The sequence below is a fragment of the Carcharhinus amblyrhynchos genome, chromosome 2, assembly GCF_965287045.1.
Source record: "Carcharhinus amblyrhynchos chromosome 2, sCarAmb.v2.hapA, whole genome shotgun sequence".
Taxonomy (NCBI): domain Eukaryota; kingdom Metazoa; phylum Chordata; class Chondrichthyes; order Carcharhiniformes; family Carcharhinidae; genus Carcharhinus; species Carcharhinus amblyrhynchos.
The window spans coordinates 131,292,999-131,314,804 of NC_137325.1; the positions used below are offsets into that span (position 1 = coordinate 131,292,999).

At 42.8% G+C, this 21,806-nt stretch overlaps 2 protein-coding genes across 3 annotated transcripts in view; one reads left to right on the top strand and one right to left on the bottom strand.

Annotated features, from left to right (window-relative positions):
• The window catches only part of nom1 (nucleolar protein with MIF4G domain 1), a 63,994-nt gene extending 46,181 nt beyond the window's left edge, over positions 1-17,813 (bottom strand). The window contains exons 1-5 of the mRNA XM_080212870.1: positions 16,845-17,813; positions 8,838-8,974; positions 7,690-7,885; positions 5,548-5,871; positions 848-958 (exon numbers count right to left, since the gene is read on the bottom strand). Coding sequence (XP_080068996.1) covers positions 848-958; positions 5,548-5,871; positions 7,690-7,885; positions 8,838-8,974; positions 16,845-17,639 — 1,563 coding nt within the window. The 5' untranslated portion in view covers positions 17,640-17,813. The remainder of the gene's footprint in view (positions 1-847; positions 959-5,547; positions 5,872-7,689; positions 7,886-8,837; positions 8,975-16,844) is intronic.
• A 347-nt stretch (positions 17,814-18,160) lies between these two features.
• Positions 18,161-21,806, top strand: part of lmbr1 (limb development membrane protein 1) — a 226,494-nt gene continuing 222,848 nt past the window's right edge. For both annotated transcript variants that reach the window (XM_080212882.1, XM_080212890.1), the window contains exon 1: positions 18,161-18,422. In XM_080212882.1, the coding sequence (XP_080069008.1) occupies positions 18,360-18,422 (63 nt within the window). In that variant the 5' untranslated portion in view covers positions 18,161-18,359. The remainder of the gene's footprint in view (positions 18,423-21,806) is intronic.

Below are 21,806 nucleotides of genomic sequence, written 5' to 3' on the forward strand. Positions count from 1 at the left end.
AGGGCATTGGTGAGGCCGCAGCTGGAGTACTGTGTGCAGTTTTGGGCGCCGCACCTGCGCAAGGATATTTTGGCCCTGGAGGGAGTGCAGAGGAGGTTTACTAGGCTGATACCGGAGTTGAGGGGATTGAGCTATGAGGAGAGGCTGAATAAACTAGGCTTGTACTCGTTAGAGTTTAGAAGAATGAGGGGAGATCTCATTGAGACGTATAAGATGATGAATGGGATGGATAGGATAGAGGTGGAGAGACTCTTCCCGCTCAAAAAAGACAGTAGGACTAGGGGGCACAGCCTCAAGATAAAGGGGAGGCGGTTTAGAACGGAGTTGAGGAGGAACTTCTTCACTCAAAGGGTGGTGAATCTCTGGAATTCTCTGCCCGTTGAAGTGGTGGAGGCTGCCTCGCTAAATATTTTTAAGAAGCGGGTTGATGGGTTCTTGATAAGAGAGGGGATTAAGGGTTATGGGGAGAGGGCGGGAAAGTGGAACTGAGCCACAACAGATCAGCCATGATCTTATTGAATGGCGGGGCAGGCTCGAAGGGCTAGATGGCCTACTCCTGCTCCTATTTCTTATGTTATGTTTTTTGTTACATGTTGAACCTGACATCACGTCTATGAATAACGTCACTGAGTAGAGTTCAATTCACTTGTTGACACTCATCACATCATATGTAAATACCATGATTCACTGTGCCTTAATGAGCAATTTTGAGTATGATTCACTGTGCCTTTATAAGCATGTTTGAGTTAGGGAAGATTTGCAGCACACATCGACTCATCGAGTACAAATCATGAATTTGTTATTCTGCATTTGTACAGTTGGATATTTAAGAATATTGCTCTATTACCAGACTTCTCTGAAGTTTTCGAAGTTTTTCCACAGGTTCAGGATCATAACCTGGAATTTTTCGCATGTCATTATTCTTCAATGCCAACATGGTTTCCAGCATAAAACGGATCTGTAACAGGAACATAAAAACATAAGAAATAGGAGCAGGAGTAGGCCATCTAGCCCTTCGAGCCTGCCCTGCCATTCAATAAGGTCATGGCTGATCTGAAGTGGATCAGTTCCACTTTCCCGCTTTTTCCCCATAACCCTTAATTCCCTTATCTGTCCGAAATCCATCTTTCCGTGACTTAATTACATTTGACGAGGTAGCCTCCACCACTTCAATGGGCAGAGAATTCCAGAGATTCACCACCCTTTGAGTGAAGAAGTTCCTCTTCAACTCCGTTCTAAACTGCACCCCCCTTATTTTGAGGCTGTGCCCCCTAGTTCTGTTAGAAGATGAAGAGTCGGATCCAAATCAGTATGTATGTAGCAATCCACTGGACTGTTTAGGTTTAAGATGTGGGTATGCCGGCGTTGGACTGGCGTAAACACAGTAAAAAGTCTGACAACACCAGGTTTTAGTCCAACCGATTTATTTGATAATACTCACAAGCTTTCGAGGTTCCTCGAAAGCTTGTGAGTATTATCAAATAAATCGGTTGGATTAAAACCTGGTGTTGTCAGACTTTTTACTGTTTAGGTTTACCCAGTGAACCAGATATTCAACAAACAGAATATACAGTTCATTCCTTAAATCTCACAACTGATTTTCTCATCAATGTTTGTCAAACTCGCTCTTAAGATTACTAGAGTTAGCAGCTGGTGGCTTAATGGTGTTATTGCTCGACTACTAACCCAAAAACTCAGCTAATGTTTTAGGGACCCGTATGAATCCTACCTTGCCAGATAGTGGAATTTGAATTCAATAAAAAAAATCTGAAATTAAGGATCTATTGATGACCGTGAAACCACTGTTGATCGACGGAAAAACCCATCTGGTTCACTGATGTCCTTTAGGAAAGAAAACTTGTCATCCTTACCTGGTCTGACCTATATGTGACTCCAGAGCCACAGCAATATGGGTGACTCTCAACTGCCCTAGGGCAAATTGGTTTAGGCAATACCCACATCCCATGAATGAAATAAATAAAAAGCGCATTCCAAATGATCGCAACATTATTCTGTGAAATATTTCTATAATATTTCTATTAAGTGGTTCTTAGGATTTAACTTTCCAATATTTTGAGAGATCTTGAACATCGTATTTTCCCCAAGTACCCTAATAAAAGTATTGAATTGTAACACTCCAACTTATTCAGAAATGCTTTTGTCTTGAAAGCACTCTCTTAAACTTGACACATTTGGTAATAATTGATTCCTTGAAATACTGAGATTGAAATTTCTTGTAAAAGAACCATGTTGCCAAAGCTTTTAATATGCATAAAAATGCTGAACAATTTTCCAATGGGCAGCATGATGGCACAGTGGTTAGCACTGCTACCTCACAGCACCAGGGACTCAAGTTCAATTCCAGCCTTGAGTGACTGTTCGTGCAGAGTTTACGCATTCTCCCCGCGTCTGCGTGGGTTTCCTCTGGGTGCTCCAGTTTCCTCCCACAATCCAAAGATGTGCAACTAAGGTTGACTGGCCATGCTAAATTGCCCCTTAGTCTCAGGAGGGTAAACAGGGTAAATACCTGGGGTCACAGGGATAGGGTCTAGGTGGGATTGTTGTTCGTGCAGGCTTGATAGACCAAATGGTCTCCTTCTGCACTATAGGAATTCTATGATTCAATGCCATGTGCAGATTTACTGCCCAAATACTTAGTCACTCTAACAATGCAATTCCTTTCTTCTCAGAGGAATGGGCAACACAATTTAGACAGCTGACTTTTTAAAGAATGTACAAACATTCACACATTGATCTCATTCACAAGCTTTGAAATCAATCCCATATAATTTGTCAGATGCATCATTTCACAAGGACAGCCAGATCAAAATTTACGAGGTTCTAAGGCTCTGAAATCAGTTTCATTTCTGAATCATGTCTGGGTAGCTGTAGAATGCTGTGGGTTTATCATTTAAGGATGCATGCTTCTCATCTCTTTCCATACAATTTTGTATCACACTAAATTTGTTCTGATACAAGCATAACAGTTTCAATAGACTATTCAACTATGGGGTTACAACAGTCAAACCTACTCCAGTTCTTGAAGAAATACCTCTAAACTGCAAGTGCTACTGCAAGAAGTAACACTGACAAATTTTTATTCCCTGTTGCCTGATTGAGATTGATCAAATATGTAAAGGTCAGGGATCAAATCTGAGATCTTTCTACTTGGTATGACTATGCCACAGGCAGTGCTTACAACACATATGTTAATTGCTGCAGCAAATAAAAATGAAATCAAACCAACATGGTATGAGGTATTCATGTATTTAATTCTCTGAAGACTTTTGAAACTCATACGCCAGTCATTCATTACAGAAATGTCCGCCCACACGACTGTCCTAATTTTGCAACCATTTGCAAACAGAGTGCCAAATGATGATTCTTCTCAATCTCCATCACATATGCCGGGCATCAGTCAACATGATTCATTGCGTGGCGTCAAGAACTGGGAGAGTACACTGCACACAGCCAAGGCCTCGGAAAACATTTTAGCTGTAGAGCTGAAACCCTCTGTGTCAGTACAAAGATATGAATTAGGAAGAGAAGGCCACTTGGCTTCTTGATCAGCTCCATCATTCAATAAAACCACAACTGATCTGACATGCATTCCCAACTCCACATCCCAATAACCTTTCATCCCCTTGTTTATCAAGAATCTATCAAGCTCTGCTTTAAAAATGTTTAAAGGTGCTGCCGCCACCGCCTTTTGAGGAAGCGTGTTCCACAGACTCACCACCCTCAGAGGAAAAAAAATTTCTTCATGGTTGTCTGAAATGGACATCCCTTATTTAAGCATGATCCCCAATTCTAGGTTCCCCTATGAGGGGAAGCATCCTTCCCAAACCTACCCTGTGCAGCTACAATACCTGCAATGCTGAAAATTGTGCAAAAGGGGGTCAAATCCAACCTGCTCAGTTACTGCCTACCTCAAATATCAGAAAAGTGATAAAAGCATTGAAAACAGAAGTGGGTCATTTGGCCCTTGGACCCTACTCCACCGTTCAATATGATCATGGCTGATTTTCCATCTCAACACCACACTCCCATTCTCAAGTCGCTTAAATACATTCAGTGACTTAACCTCTACAGCCTTCTCTTGAAGAGAATTCCAAAGGTTCAACACCCTCTTTATCTCAGTCCCAAATGATCCAGCGTATATGCGGCACCTAGTTCTAGAATCCCCAGCCAGAGGATACAACTTCCCTGCATCCAATCTGTCCAGTCCTGTCACAATTTTACACATTTCAATGAGATCCCCTCTCATTCTTCTACAATCTAGTGAATATGGGCCCAGTCAACCTATTCTCTCCTCGTACGACCATCTTGCCATCGCAGGAATCAATCAGGTGCACCTTTGCTGCACAATCTCAATGGAAAGTATATTCTTTCTGAGGTAAGACCACCAAAACATCTCACAATACTTCAGGTGTTGTCTCATCAAGGTCCTCCAAAGCTGCAGTAAAAAATCCTTGCTTCTGTACTTAAGTCCTCTTGCACTTAAGGCCAATGTATTAATTGTCTTCCCGACTGCTTGCCCCACGTGTATGCTTGTTTTCAGTGACTGGTGAACTAAGACACCCAGATCCATTTGTACGTCAACATTTCCCAATCTACCACCATTTAAATAACACTCTACCATTCTGTTTCTCCATCCAAAATGGATAACTTCACACTTATCCATGTTAAAGGCTAAAGGGATCAAAGGATATGGGGGAACGGGATATTTGATATTTGAATTTGATGATCAGCTATGATCAAAATGAATGGTGGGGAAGGCTTGAAGAGCTGAATGGCCTACTCCTGCTTCTAGTTTTTATGTGATGCTGCATCTGCCATGTATTTGTCCACTCACTCAACTTATCTAAATCACCTTGAAGTCTCCTAACATTCTCACTAAGTTTCATGTCATTAGCATTAGAAAATAGTACATTTGGTTCCCTCATTCAAATCATCTATGTATCTTGTGAATAGCTGAGTCTCAAGCACTGATCCCTGCAGAACCCCATTAGTTATGTTTACAGTCTCTGCTATGATTGTAACAATATATCATGCTTCTAACACTGTTGAAGGGTCAGAAATCCCTGAATTCCCAAACTAACCCCAGCAGTGTTGCTACAACTCAGGAAGAAAGTGCACTGCCACCTTCATGAGCAACCTGGGGTGGGCAAATGCTTGCCTTTCTAGAGACACTCATATTTGAGAATGCATTTTTCAAAAGTTGTGAATTCTTAAAGACAGCTTACAGTATATTTCTCAAGTAAACTCAGGTCAGATATACTGCAGCCAAATACTAAAACAAGCTCCACCACTGTACTCAATAAAGTTCTTCAACTTAATCCCAGGAAAACAACCTCTCCTCCATTAATTTTGAATCACCATTTGCCCCAAATCTGACAGACACTTCTTTAATTGTCTTGCTGGATTATGAGTTCATGCAGGGAACTGCAGAGGTAAGACGATGCTTCAAAGCTCAACTGCACTGTAAATGTTGGGTCACTGTAGCACCAACATAAAATTTAAATCCCTAACTGAAATCTGTCTTACCCTTGTTTGGTCCTGAAATTGTTTGCCAACACTGTTAGCTTTGTTTTGGGCCTCCATGATGAAATCCCTCAATGCAACAGCATCATCCTTCCGAAGGGTAAATCCCACTTGTTTCAGTAAAAGAAGGATTAGCGCAATGTCCTTCTCCTTGAAGTTGCTTGTCAGTTTCTTAAGAATATCAAACACCAACATACAGTGTATCACATGGAAGTTGTAGAAATGTGCAATCAAGTTGATTAAATTGTCACATTCTTTTGTCTCGCTGATATTTCTAGAGTGTTCATCAAATTGCTTCACTACTACCTCCAAAATATGGCCTCCAACCTGCAAAGTAAAAGATGTTAATCAGTAATCATAATATGTATGGGTCATCACCACCTTCAAGAGAAACTAAGGATGGACAATAAATGTTGGTCTTGCCAGTGACATACACATCCTGGAAATGAATAAATAAAAAAAATGGTAGTTGCAAACTCTTAAAATTCATCAATAAACAAAACTTGAAATTACATAGCATCATCCAAAACAGTTTACAATTAATTAAATACTTTTGCACAGTTACTATCCTGATGTACAATCCCGGCAGCTAATTTTCACACTGAGCTCCTGCAAACAGCAATTAAATCAATTTTTAGTTTTAGAAGTGGTTGGAGGCATAAACATTGGCCAGGACACCAAAATAATGCTTCTGGTCATCTTCTAGTGTTCTGTGAGATCCCTCATATTTACCTGAGTTGGCAGAGTCTTGATATAACACCTCATTTAAAAGTCAACACCATAACAGTGCAACACTTGCCAGGACAACAAGGGAGCTGACATTATAGGCTCCAAAACTCTAACTGGGCTTAATTCATAACCTTCTGACCCCCAAAATTATCCACATTCCTTTAACAGTATAAAATATCTGCATTAGATCTGGAAAATTTTCAACAAGCTGCAGCTTTATTTTCTTACAATCATAGAATTGACAAATGGATTAACTACAACATGTTTGTACCTCAGTTATTTTTCAGGAATTAAATAGAAAGTACAGCACAACTCAACTAATCTATGTTGATGTTTTCATGACACCGCACATACTATACCCACAAGAACTTAACAGTTGCTAATCGTCTCCACTCATCTGTTGAAGGTGCTGATTCCTTACCAGACTAAAATTCCACTGAGGCTCATTATCCACAAGTGGTTTTTATTTGAGCTTCGACCAAGAGTGCTACCAACTCTGCCTTCACACCTGGCAGAGACAATTCCATAGTCAGGAGAAGCAAGAACCATTTCTGCTTTTCCCTTTCCTAATTCAGGATAGGCTAATTATATCAACCCTATGGCAACCACGACAAGGATCACCAAACTCAATATAGACCAGGGATTGAACTTGGAACCCACTGGTTAAAGTTGCTCAGCTATCAAGAGGATCATCTGTAAGAATTGTTTAACCCCAACAGGATCGTGTATTCAGTTGACTCAATCAATCTTACCAATTTTGCAGAATTATCACTCGTGTACTATTTGAGTATTCATCGTTTAAATGAGAAATTCTATAAATAATGCTTGGTGACAAGAATACTAACAGAAGTGTTTTGACCAATTTATAGTCCAAAATTCTGTGATAGGCCTGAACTGACTTCAATTAGTGTGCTCAAGGCATCAGGATACAAAATTAGGAGATGTCTGTGTTGCTATAAACATATATCTGGTTTGTCTTGGATTTCATCAGTAATGTTGGAACATGACAAACCAATTTCACTGAATGATCAATATAACATCAATTTTTCATTGTTTTTGTTCTTAAACATTTTATAAAAAGGGAGAAAATGAGTTACAATTGGCATCTCTTAGTTTACAGCCAGAATGAGCTTCATTCAGGAAACACTTGACTACTCAGGAAGTCTGGCAGAACAGCAGACTAATTCCAGAATTTTCTGTTCTTATTCCAAATTTCTAGCATCTGTGATGCTTTGTTTGTGAAATCTGTTTACCAATTATGATAGAAGTACTGATAATTTGGCTTCAAGCATACAGGTTTGCAGTGGGCAGTCCTGCCAACACAGGTATTGAAAATGTCAGCCACATAAATATCACAATTCAAAAATAGCTAGTTAGTATGACAATTCTGACAACCAACTTAATTAACGATGTTACCTCAATTCCAACATTGTGGTGAAGAACGCTGATTAACAGAACATGCTCCATCACCAATCTGTCGGGCATCAAGACTGGAGTGACACAGGCCTCCAGTAGGACATCTGTTAGGGTGTCATTCATGTCTTTACGGCTGTTTGTCATATAAAACTCTTCAAGCTGATGACTAATGGAGGCCATATTAGGTGCAGTCAGTCTAATACCAAAGAAAAGGGTTTAATTAAGATTCATATTTGAACTAACATTTGCTTGAAAGCACCAACATTTAACTGTTCATCCGTTTCAAATTATTGACCATATAATGCATGATTTTAATCACACACTATAATACTGTGGTATTATATAATATATTATATCACATATATATTTTAATATTATTCTTAATATTATACACTAGACACTTAGCATTTTACATTCCTATGAGGCATGCCATTAATTTTGTCTCTTTTTAAAACTGAGCAACCAATGAAGGGCCAAAGCTCACAATGCAGGACACTATCAAGATCAAAAAGAGTAAAAAGCAGCAAGATGACTAACTCTTTATATGAGAAACCAAAATACTGTGGATGCCAGAAATAGGAGTTAAAAACAAAAAATAGTGAAAATACTCGACACGTTCAGGCAGTATTTGTGGAGAGCGAAACAGAATGAACATTTCAGGTCAAAAACCCATTACGGGAAATGGAGATTAAAGATTCACCTGGTTATAAGGAAGTGGAGAGTTTGGGGCCCGTATTCAATTCCAGGCTTGGGTGACTGTCTTTGTGGAGTTTGCATGTTTGCCCAGTGTCTGCGTAGGTTTCCTCCCAGACGCCGAAGATGTTAGGTTAGGTTAGATTGATCGGTCATGCTGAATTGACCCTCTGTGTCAGGGGGATTAGGATAAATAAGTGTGGTTATGGAGATAGGGCTGAGATAGCATTGTTGTTGGTGCAAGCTTGATGGGCCAAATGGTCTCGTTTCACACTGTAGGGATTCTATTAATTAGGGAAGGGCAATAAATGCTGGCCTTGCCAGCAAAGCCCATGAAAGAATAAAAATGAAAAAAAACTTTATCTCACTCCCAGTTTTAAGAACGTAAAGTTTTCTAAAATCAAAAGCAGTCCGATATTCATTATGGTAGGGGTAGAAGTTTTCCATATTCGTACCTATTCAGAAGTCCTTTCACATTCTTTTTCAATCTTGTAAGTTCTTCCTTCTTCTTTGCATCCATTGTTTCAGTCATTTCACGCAATTGTGGAGGAACATACTTCCTGGAAACATTGTTCTCATTTGATGTTTGATCCTAATGTAGTATGATGAAATAGGTTATAAGTGAGATCAACTATGGGGTAATTACCAACCATATAAATACTGTCGCTGCAAGAGCTGGTCACTCTCTCCACCACCAACGCACACTGGCAGCAACATGCACATCTATATGATGCAATGCAACAACTCACCAAGACTACCTTAATAATACCTTTCAAACCCACAACTGCTACAACCATAAGTACATGGGCAGTAGAGGCATGGGAACACCATCACCTGCATATTCAACTCCAAGTGACACACCATTTTAACTTCAAAATATATCGCCATTTCCTTACTGTAACTGGGTCAAAATCCTGGAAGTTGCTTCTTAACATCACTGTGGTGCAGTGGTTCAAAAAGGTGGCTCATCACCACTTCCTCAAAGGTCTTTGGAGATGGACAATAAATCAAAATCCCTACAGTGCAGAAAAGGCCATTCGAGCCATCAAGTCTGCATTAACTCTCTGACAAAGCATCTTACCCACGCCCTCTCCCCAACCCTATCCCTGTAACTCCACATATTTACAATAGTTAATCCATCTAACCCACACACCTTGGATCACTAAGGGGCAATTTCGCATGTCCAATCAACCTAACATGCACCTCTTTGGACTGTAGGAGGAAACCAGAGCACCTGGAGGAAATCTATGCAGACACAGGGAGAATGTGCAAACTTCACACAGATGGATAAATCAGACTGGATAAATCCCCAGGACCGGACAGGGTATTTCTAAGGACCTTGAGGGAGGCTAGTGTTGAACTTGCAGGGGCCCTGGCAGACATATTTAAAATGTCAATATTCATGGGGGAGGTGCCGGACGATTGGAGGGTGGCTCATGTTGTTTCGTTGTTTAAAAAAGGTTCCAAAAGAAATCCGGGAAATTACAGGCCAGTAAGTTTGACGTTGGTGGTTGGCAAGTTATTGGAAGGTGTGATAAGGGATAGGATCTACAAATATTTGGGTAGACAGGGACTTATTAGGGAGAGTCAACAGGGCTTTTTGCGTGGTAGGTCATGTTTGACCAATCTATTAGAGTTTTTCGAGGAGGTCACCAGGAAAGTGGATGAAGAGAAGGCAGTGGATGTTGTCTACCTGGATTTCAGCAAGGCCTTTGACAAGGTCCCTCATGGGAGGTTAGTTAGGAAGGTTCAGTCACTAGGTGTAGATGGGGAGGTTGTAAATTGGATTAGGCACTGGCTCAATGGAAGAAGCCAGAGAGTGGTTGTGGAGGATTGCTTCTCTGAGTGGAGGCCTGTGACTAGTGGAGTGCCACAGGGATCGGTGTTGGGTCCATTGTTGTTTGTCATCTATATCAATGATCTGGATGATAATGTGGTAAACTGGATCAGCAAATTTGCTGATGATACAAAGATTGGAGGTGTAGTGGACAGTGAGGAAGGTTTTCAAAGCTTGCAGAGGGACTTGGACCAACTAGAAAAATGGCAAATGGCATTTAAATGGCAAGTGTGAGGTATTGCACTTTGGAAGGACAAACCAAAGTAGAACATACAGGCTAAATGGTAGGACTCTGAAAAGTGCAGTTGAACAGAGGGATCTGGGAATACAGGTACAGAATTCCCTAAAAGTGACGTCGCAGGTGGATAGGGTCATAAAGAGTGCTTTTGGTACATTGGCCTTTATAAATTGGAGTATCGAGTATAAAAGTTGGGGTGTTATGGTAACGTTGTTTAAGGCATTGGTGAGGCTGAATTTAGAGTATTGTGTATAGTTTTGGTCACTCAGTTACAAGAAGGGTGTAAATAAGGTTGAAAGAGTACAGAGGAGGTTCACAAGGATGTTGCTGGGACTTGAGAAGCTGAGTTACAGAGAGAGATTGAATAGGTTAGGACTTTATTCCCTGGAGCGTAGAAGAATGAAGGGAGATTTGATAGAGGTGTATAAGATTTTGATGGGTATAGATAGAGTGAACGCAAGCAGGCTTTTTCCATTGAGGCTAGGGGAGAAAAAAACCAGAGGGCATGGGTTAAAGGTGAAAGGAGAAAAGTTTAAAGGGAATATTAGGTGGGGGGAGGTGGGGGGGTGGGGCTTCTTCACGCTGAGAGTGGTGGGAGTGTGGAACGAGCTGCCGGATAAAGTGGTAAATGCGGGGTCACTTTTAACATTTAAGAAAAACTTGGACGGGTTCATGGATGAGAGGGGTGTGGAGGGATATGGTTCAAGTGCAGGTCAGTGGGACTAGGCAAAAAATGGTTCGGCACAGACAATGAAGGGCCAAAAGGCCTGTTTCTGAGCTGTAATTTTCTATGGTCACCCAAGGACGGAATTGAACCTGGGTCCTTGACTCTGTGAGGCTGCAGTGCTAACCACAGTGCCACTCTAAATGATGGCCTAGTCAGCAAAGCCCACATCCCATGAAAGAATAAAACGCATTTGTTTTTTTAAATTATAAAATATAGACAAATTATTCTATGATGAATAAATCTGAAGGAAAGAACATAAGAACATAAGAAATAGGAGCAGGAGTAGGCCATCTAGCCCTTCGAGCCTGCCCCGCCATTCAATAAGATCATGGCTGATCTGTCGTGGCTCAGTTCCACTTTCCCGCCCTCTCCCCATAACCCTTAATCCCCTCTCTTATCAAGAACCCATCAACCCGCTTCTTAAAAATATTTAGCGAGGCAGCCTCCACCACTTCAACGGGCAGAGAATTCCAGAGATTCACCACCCTTTGAGTGAAGAAGTTCCTCCTCAACTCCGTTCCCCTTTATCTTGAGGCTGTGCCCCCTAGTCCTACTGTCCTTTCTGAGCGGGAAGAGCCTCTCCACCTCTATCCTATCCATCCCATTCATCATCTTATACGTCTCAATGAGATCTCCCCTCATTCTTCTAAACTCTAACGAGTACAAGCCCAGTTTATTCAGCCTCTCCTCATAGCTCAACCCCCTCAACTCCGGTATCAGCCTAGTAAACCTCCTCTGCACTCCCTCCAAGGCCAAAATATCTTTGCGCAGGTGCGGCGCCCAAAACTGCACACAGTACTCCAGCTGCGGCCTCACCAATGCCCTATACAGCTGCAGCAAGACCTCCCTACTTTTATATTCAATCCCCCTCGCTATGAAGGCCAGCATCCCATTTGCCTTCCTGACCACCTGCTGCACCTGCAAGCTGGGTTTTTGCGACTCATGCACAAGGACCCCGAGGTCCCTCTGCACCGTCGCCTGCTGCAGTTTTTCGCCCCGTAAGTAATAGTCCTTCCTACCATTCTTCCTACTAAAGTGAACCACCTCACACTTGCCAACATTAAATTCCATTTGCCATTTCCTGGCCCATTCGCCCAGCCTATCTAGATCCTTCTGCAGACTCTCCACACCCTCCGCACAATTTGCCGTTCCCCCAATCTTGGTGTCATCAGCAAATTTCAACCCCCTACACTCGGTTCCCTCCTCCAGATCATCTATATAAATGGTAAAAAGCTGAGGCCCCAGCACCGACCCCTGGGGCACTCCACTAGTCACCATCCGCCAATCCAAATAGCACCCATTGACCCCCACTCTCTGCCTCCTATTTGGCAACCAATCCTCTATCCACGCTAACACCCTACCCCCAACTCCATGTCCCTTGACCTTCTGCAATAACCTCTTGTGAGGTACTTTGTCAAACGCCTTCTGAAAATCTAGAAAGACCACATCCACCGGCTCTCCTCTATCCACCGCCCTAGACACATCCTCATAGAACTCCAGTAAATTTGTCAGACACGACTTCCCTTTAATGAAACCGTGCTGCGTCTGCTCTATCAAGCAATTCCCTTCAAGATGCCTCGCAATTTCCTCCTTAATGACAGATTCTAACATTTTACCTACCACAGACCTTAAACTAACCGGCCTATAATTCCCCGCCTTTTGCCTGGCACCCTTCTTAAACAACGGCGTAACATTAGCCGTTTTCCAATCATCCGGCACTTCCCCGGAATCCAGCGACGTCTGGAAAATAACCACCAAGGCATCCACTATCACCTCCACCATTTCTTTCAGAACCCTCGGATGCATTCCATCCGGTCCTGGGGACTTGTCCACAATCAGCCCCTCCAGTCTGTCGAGCACCGCCTCTCTAGTAACAGTAATGTCATTAACCTATACTAGCAAAGTTTATTTCAAAAGACAGTTTGCCATGAGCTTATAGATGCTAAATGAGATAAATGCTTAAAAGGTTATTAGGTGCTCAGGTCACTTCATACTGCTGGGTTCAAAGTTATTGGAGAGCACCATGTAAATTGATGGGGATTGGAATTCTCTTCTATTGGGATGTTGCATCTCGCAACCTTAATGTAATTTGGGTCTGAAGGACTATGCTTAGTCTGTAAACCAATCGCCCTTATGCAGGAAGTAGAATAAGACTAGACTCTCAAAGTTAATTATCAATGCTGGATTTAGTAGGACACTCAAATATACAATCATTAGGAACAAATGGGCATTCTTGAATTTAAGCACTTCTCAAGCTAAACAGACAGGAATGTCAGAAATATTGTAATAAAAGCAAAATACTGCAGTTACTGGATCAGAAATATTCGACTACCGACAACTTAAATTTACAAGGAAAAGTACAGCAAGGATCATCTCAGAATATTAAGAATTTATATAATTGAAGGCTTTGTATTAATGGCGAGTCAAAATAAACCAGATCTGTAGTACAGCATTTATAAGAAGTTATAGGACTGGAGATTTTGCAGAGGTTATAGGCAGAAGTAACTTCGAGATTAGGTTGGGCAGGCTATGAAGACTTTTATAGATAAAGCTGAAGGGCTTCCTAAGGGAATCTCACACCACTAATTTTAGTACAATGTATAATCAGATCAGGACACAATTTCAGGGTTATATTTTAACTCACTTGAACCCATTGACATACAATATTAAAATTAAGCCCTTGGTAACTCCTGAAAAAATGGGACAGTTTCCACTGACACTGAGAAGACCAAGAGCAATTTAATAAACATTTTAAAATTAACTAAATAAAACAGAAATTGCTAGAAAAACTCAGAGGGCCTGGACAGAGAAACAGACTTAATGTTTTGAGCCCACGTGACTCTTCTTTGGTTAAAAAAAGGGAGAAAAATGATGGATTTTATATTGTTTGCGAAGAGGTGGAACAGAAATGTGTGGGAGCTAGGAGAGATTTAACAAAGATGTTATGGCCACAAGGCAAAGGAAGTGTTAACTATCAGTGTTGAAGTCTAAAAAGGTGTTGATAGTGGCATAAAGGTAAGACAGCAGAATATGTCAATTTCAGAACAAAGGTCAACGCTCTGGAAAGACAAAACTAAGGAACAAAGTGACCGATGGCCCTGCAGGGAGTAAGTAGTCTCACAACACCAGGTTAAAGTCCAACGGGTTGATTTGTTGCACAAGCCACAAGCTTTCAGATCTCTGCCCCTTCTTCACCTGATGAACAAAGAACAAAGAACAACCCAGCACGGGAAACAGGCCCTTCGGCCCAACGAGCCCGCGCCGCCGCATCGCCCTACACCTATTCTACCCTGCGTGTCTACGAATGGAACCCCTAACTTAGCCAGATTCAGGGGAGAATAGTGTCAATTTGGTAAAACCAATCAGCCTAAGAGCACATCTTTGGGGTGTGGGAGGAAACCGGAGCGCCCGGAGGAAACCCACGCAACCACAGGGAGAATGCGCAAACTCCCACAGACACAGGCCCAAATCCATGTATCTGCACAGCTAGCAGTGCTAGTCACCGAGCTGTTGCGGCGCCCGTCTACCGGTCCAGGATCAAGCACACACACCGACACAAAGTACTAGGCCACTCCCGGAACTTCCAAGAGCAGCCCACGCACGACCCACTGTGTGCATGCCCCTCGTTTGACACGAGGTGGACCTCCACCTGCGGAATAAAAAGACAAAAACGTTAATCTTACAAGCCTGCTTTTCCGGTGTCTCCCGAGGTTCTAACCTTATTTAATAGCCCCTACCATAACCCTTCATCCTCGTTTCACTCATGTGTCTATCTAACTGAACCTTAAACGAGTCCAACGTTCCTGCCTCCACCACCCTACTCGGTAGCGCATTCCATACCCCCACAACTCTCTGCGTAAAGAACCTTCCTCTCACTTCCAAATTATACCTCTCCCCCCTCACCCTTAAATCATGACCTCTCGTGTTTGTACCCAGTCTAGGGAGCAGTCTCTCACTATTAACTCTATCTACTCCCTTCAGTATCTTATATACCTCTATCATGTCCCCCCTCAATCTCCGTCTTTCCAAGGAGAATAGTCCCAGTTTCTCCAATCTTTCCTCGTAACCCAGCCCCTCCATGCCAGGCAACATCCTGGTAAACTTCCTCTGCACCCTTTCCAGAGACTCCACTTCCTTCCGGTAGTAAGGTGACCAGAACTGGACGCAGTACTCCAAATGCGGTCTAACCAACGTTCTGTACAACTGAAGCATTAGACGGCAGCTTTTATACTCTATACCCCTTCCTATAAAGGCTAACATTCCATAAGCCTTCCTAATAACCTTCTCCACTTGTGACACAACCTTCATGGATTTGTGAACCTGCACTTCCAGGTCCCTCTGTATGTCTATACTCCTAATCTGTCTACCTTTTATCACATAGCTCCTCTCTGCATTATTCCTTCCAAAATGCATCACCTCGCATTTGTCAGGATTAAATTCCATCTGCCACCTATCTGCCCAATGCACCAACCTATCTATATCCTGTTGTATCACCTGACAATCCAGTTCAGTACCCGCCAACCCTGCCATCTTGGTGTCATCAGCAAACTTGCTGATCACACCACCTACGCTCTCTTCCAAGTCATTTATGTATACTACAAAGAGGAGAGGTCCCAGTACTGAGCCCTGCGGCACACCACTGGTCACTGGCCTCCAGCCCGACAAGGTCCCCTCCACAACTACCCTCTGTCTCCTATTACCCAGCCAGTTCTCAATCCACCTAGCTACCTGGCCTCGTATTCCATGCGCCTTAACCTTTTCTACCAGCCTACCATGAGGGACTTTGTCAAACGCCTTACTGAAATCCATATAGATGACATCAACGGCTCTCCCATCGTCAACCGTTTTTGTCACCTCCTCAAAGAATTCCACCAGATTCGTAAGGCAAGACCTCCCTCTAACAAAGCCATGTTGCGTATCCCTAATCAGATCGCAACGCTCCAAATGCTCATACATCCTACCCCTAAGTATTTTTTCCATTAATTTGAAAGATTAGTGGGTATTTTTCCCCTCAGAGACAAGCAACAACATTGACTCCTTTCTCTCTGAAACATTGTGATTGGGGCGACACAGTGGATAGCACTGCTGCCTCAGTGCCAGGAACCTGGGTTAGATTCCTGGCTTAGGTCACTGTCTGTGCACAATCTGCATGTTCTTTCTGTGTCTGCGTGGATTTCCTTTAGTTTCCTCCCACAGTCCAAAAGACATTCTGGTTAGATGCACTGGCTATGCTAAATTCTCCCTCAGTGTACCCAAAGCTGGAGCGTGGAGACTGGAGGATTTTCATAGTAACTTCATTGCAGTATGAATGTAAGCCTACTTTTCCCAAAGGTAGGGGAGTCTAAAACTAGAGAGCATAGGTTTAAAGGCGAGAGGGGAGGGATACAAAAAAGTGGCCAGGGGGGCAAATTTTTCAGAGGGTGGTGGATGTCTGGAACAGGCTGCCATAGTAGTGGAGGCAGGTACAACTTTGTCTTTTAAAAAATATTTAGATAGTTACATGGATAAGATGGGTATAGAGGGATATGGGCCAAGTGCGTACAATTGGGATTAGTTTAGGGATATAAAAAAGGGCGGCATAGACAAGTTGGGCTGAAGGGCCTGTTTCTATGCTGTAAACCTCTATGACTAATTGACACAAATAAATAAACTTTAAATACCCCTGCATTTCCACCTGCTGGTTGGTCTGGCTGGGAACTTTCTTCTTGATCATCGTGTTCCTCGTTGTGAGATTCTTCCATTTCCATCTCACAGTCGCTCTCCTCACTCTCCTGACCAGAATCTGGATCCTCTCCTGAGCTTTCCTGAGTTTGAATGGGGTCACGGTCGGCCTCTTGATTCATTAACTCCTCTTCCACCGGCCTCATATCATCGTCACTCTCGTACAGCCCCGACAAGTCAGCGGCGCCGGGCTCGACGATGCCGAGGATATAATCCAGGCCGTCCCGGGCTAAAGTCTGCGGGATGGTACTCTTGTTTTTACGCCTGTTGAATCCCAGCGCTTTCGACAGCCGCTTGATTTCTCTGTCCTCCTTCTCGTTGGCTTTTAACAAGGCCTTTCTCCGGACTTGATCACACTTGGCTTTCCTCTTGGGTACCCGTGCTGCCGGTGGTGGTGCCTTCTTCTCCTTCCTCGCCTTCTCGACTGTCCCCGGGCCAGTATCACCTTGGCTCTGGGCAGTTCGCTCTTTGGCTGGTGCCACTTCCACACTGCTATCGCCACGGTTCAGATGCTTCCTCTGGTAATAGTCCCTCATCCTGCTCTTCTTCTGCAACCTCTTCTCCTTCCTCATCTCCTTCCGACTTTTCATCCTCCTGGCCCCGAGGCTGGGATGCAGCGACCGGGCGCCATCCTCTTTAGCCGCCCCCACCGTCTTTGTTTCCACGAATTTCTGCACGGCCACTTCAAACTTCTTTAGCGTCTCGGCGCCACGCCGCTGATTTTTCCTCTTCATGGTTGACTCGAAGTCACACACACAAAAAAAACTAACACAACGCACGGGTAAAATATTTATTTGCTATCAATCAAACATGAGAAAAACGGTTGTTGAAATAACCACAAGACGGTTCAACGCCAAGAGTGGGTCAGAAATCATTCCCACGCTTGCTCCAAAGCCGCCATGTTGACTTTTTTCAAACGAAACGGTCATTTGACAACGCCGCATCCACCTGACCAGGCTTCCCACCAAATCCCGCCCCTTCCCAATGCAGAATCATGATTGGGTAAACGTCATCACGTGCTCGTTCCTTCCCCTCCCCTTGTCCGGTTTCCATTGGTTGCTTCTCACGTCAATCTTATTGGCGGCCCGTTTGCTCTGTTCCCCATTGTCCGCTCTTCCTCCTTCTCACCGCCCAAGTGTTGTAGGCGCCTGCGCTCCCTCCTCCCAACGCACCAACCCTATCAGCGGACGCGATCTAAGGAGCTGGCACGGCCATTCGGCTGCAGCTCAGCCAATGAGAGGTGCCATTGCTTGGCTTGGGCCGCGGTCGTGCAGTGATGAAGGCGGAGAGTCAGGGGATGTGCTGATGTTGTTGTTGTTACAGCAGTGCCGTTTGAAATATCGTGTCGCCAGCTGTCCCCGTGCCTTTATTACTGTATTGCTTTCCGTCCGCAAGTTGTGTGTGGGATTTTTTTTGGTTTGGTTGCCGTAATCAATGTTAAGTCTCGATGAAGGATGGACACTGACGATGTGACAATCAGAGAGCAAAACTTTCACAGCCAGGTCCGGGAGTACACAGTGAGTAACTGCACCTGCACCCCGTACCGCCTCTGCGTATTGTGTTTAACACTGAAAGGGAGGCGGCTCTTGTTTCAATATCCGTTCCCGTTTATTTTTAAATAAATAAAATCCTTTTTAAAAGCCAGTTCATCTCCGGCTTTGTTTTTTTTGTACATTGGTTCGATCGTGCCGATTTTGTTGTTCTCCACACAAGACAAACGCAATTGCTTCTGAATTGAATCACGTCCCGTTTTATTGTAAACTGTGTCTCCCTGTTCCTGTGGGTTCGATTCGTTCCTGCTGCGTTTTTATTTGCGTTTCTGCGACTCGTGTTTTTCATGGGCACGCCAATTTTATGCATCCGCCTAGGTGCAACTTAAGTTTGATCTGGGAGATACCCGGCCAAGGCACACGGGTTTGGCGCCGTTATAACGGTAACCAAAAGAGAAAATTCTGGAAGATCTCGGCAGGTCCGGCAGCACCTGTAAGGAAAGAAGAGAGCTGACGTTTCGAATCCAGATGACCCTTTTGTCAAACGGTGCTGTCATCAGGCCCCATAGTGTCTCTATTAAATATCAAGGGGATGGAATGATTTGATTGTTATTAGATGTTCCTGGGTTGGGAAGGAACGAATCTGTTACTTTGGAGTTATTCATTTTTGTGGATAAACTAATCATCTTTACAACACCTAGTTCTACTATTTATTGCATCAATATTAGTTAGGTGGTTTGTGTCTTGTAGATAGAGAATTTGATGAACTGCTGCAATGACAATACTATGTCCCTCAATGCCAACAAAATGAAAGAGATAGTCATCGACTTCAGGAAGCATAGTGGAGAATGTGCCCCTGTTGACATCAATGGGGAAGAAGTGGAAATGGTCGAAAGCTTCAAGTTTTTAGGTGTCCAAATCACCAACAACCTGTCCTGGTCCCCCTATGCTGACACTAAAGTTAAGAAAGCCCATCAATGCCTCTACTTTCTCAGGAGACAAAGGAAATTTCGTATGTCCATGATGATTCTCTCCAACTTTTACAGATGCACCATAGAAAGCATTCTTTCTGGCTGTATCACAGATTGGTATGGACCTTGCTCTGTCCAAGACCACGAGAAATTGCAAAAGGTCGTGAATGAAGCCCACTCCATCACTCAAACCAGCCTCCCATCCATTCACACCATCTACACTTTCCTGCTGCCTCAGAAAAATAGCCAGCATGATTCATGACCCCACGGACCCCTGACATATTCCTTTCACTTTCTTCCATTTGGAAAAAGAAGCAAAAGTCTGTGGACACGTACCAGCGGACTTGAGAACGGCTTCTTCCCTGCTGCCATCTGACTTTTGAATGTGTCTAACTTGCATTCAGTTGACCTCTTTCTATGTCCTAGCTATGACTGTAGCACTAATTCTGCAGTCACTCTTTTTCTGTTTGTATAGTGTGCAAGAAACAATACTTTTCACTGTATACTAATACATGTGGCAATAATAAAATTGAAATCAAGTGGAGTGTTATTTTGTGTTAACAGAAACATTTATCTCTAGATAGAGGCATCTGTTTAGTTAGAGCTGGTGCTTTTTTACATAGAAACGTAGAATATAGGAGCAGGAGGAGGCCATTTCACCTTTTGAGCCTGCTCTACCATTCATTACGATCATGGCTGTTCATCTAAATCAATAGTCTAATCCTGCTTTTTCCTCATAACCTTTGATCCCATTTGCCCCAAGTGCTATATCCAGCTGCCTCTTGAATGCATTCAATGTTTTGGCATTAACTGCTTCCTGTGGTAATGAATTCCACTCTTATGGTAATGAGCAAAACTTTTGTAAATTTAATGCCTTTTTGAAATATACGTAGATTGTAAATCTTTGAATTTAGATCAGATGGTAATTGTTGGAGTTATTTTGAAGTATTGTTTTTGTCTTGATAGCTATAATTATGTCGGGATGCAGTAGTCATGTTCCTAGCTGTGAGGCAGAAACTGAGTCTCACTCGGGGACTTGCTGGCAACTACAGGTGCATTCATAAAGTGGGTAAATATGTGGATTTTAAATCCTTCCCTTATGCCTCTGGCAGACAGCAAGAGTGGAATGTCTGTTAGTCAGCTAGAACATGCAGAAGGTAACAGCAAACTATTATGAGAAATAGCCATGGATCAACACAAGTCTCTGATCCCCATGTCCTCTTGGGGCATGGTACCTGAACAGCGAGTTGTAATTAAATAAAAACAATTACTCTGTCACTAATTCAGCCGGGACACTTGCTGATACCTAGTTGATGATGTAGAGATGCCAGCGTTGGACTGGGGTAAACACAGTAAGACCTGGTGTTGTAAATAGTATCAATATGTTTGATATTCATTCTGACCTCAAACTCAACACCTGGTGTTGTGAGACTTCTTAGTGACGATACCTAGTTGACACAGTGTCGACAGTTTCTGAAATGGGCACACTTAACGAGAGTTTGTTCCACGATAACTATCTGAACTTGAGCAATCGAGAGAACTATGCTTTCGTTTCTTGTGAATTTTTGTACAAAATTGTGATCCTGAGAGAATAAATACTCCCAGGAATTGGAAATGAATGAAGTGAAAGGCCAGTTAATTTGTCACATTGATGTGGCACCATTTTCAAAAGTTCATTTATGGAATTTGGATGTCGTTGACTAAACCAGCATTTATTTTCATCCCTTGTTACCCTTGAAGGTGATGGTGAGCTGCTTTGAACTGCTGAAGTCTCTGTGGTGTAGATACCTCCATTGTGCTGGGAGAAAGGGAATTCCAGGATTTTGACCCCCTCATAGCGAAGGAATAGTGATGTGAGTGGAGGTTGTAAACGCTGGGAATAGTAATTCTGGGGTAGAAGACTGGAATGATTTTATGGGAGTACTGGAGACCAGAATGTGTAAATAATATCAATATGTTTGCTATTCATTGTAATCTCAAACTCAAGAACCATGACAAAATTACTGGTGTAGGGTTAGCAAAGCAAATTGATTAAAATTCTAATTTCTCCATTTCAAACCCCTCACTTCAGCATATATCAAGGCTGACATTTCAGTAGTGTACTGAAGGATTTCTGTATTGTTGGAAGTGTTGTCTTTTGGGTGAAATGTTAAATTGAGATCCTGCTACCAAATGAACTAGGCTGAAGTACAATGCAACTGTTTTTATAATGCCTCCCCTTTTTGTTTTTGTGCTATTATGTTCTTTGAAAGATAGAGAAAACAAAGGAACAAGAAAAAACGCAAACCTGTAAGGAAGATGAATGATGTTGATGCAGTAATGCTTAGATGATTTAATTACCAGAACACTCCAAATCTTGCTTAACAACTGTCTGTTGAAAGCTAAGAGGAATTAGCTTGTTTAAGAATGCTGCAGAGATCTTCGAAGTATCAAAATGGAT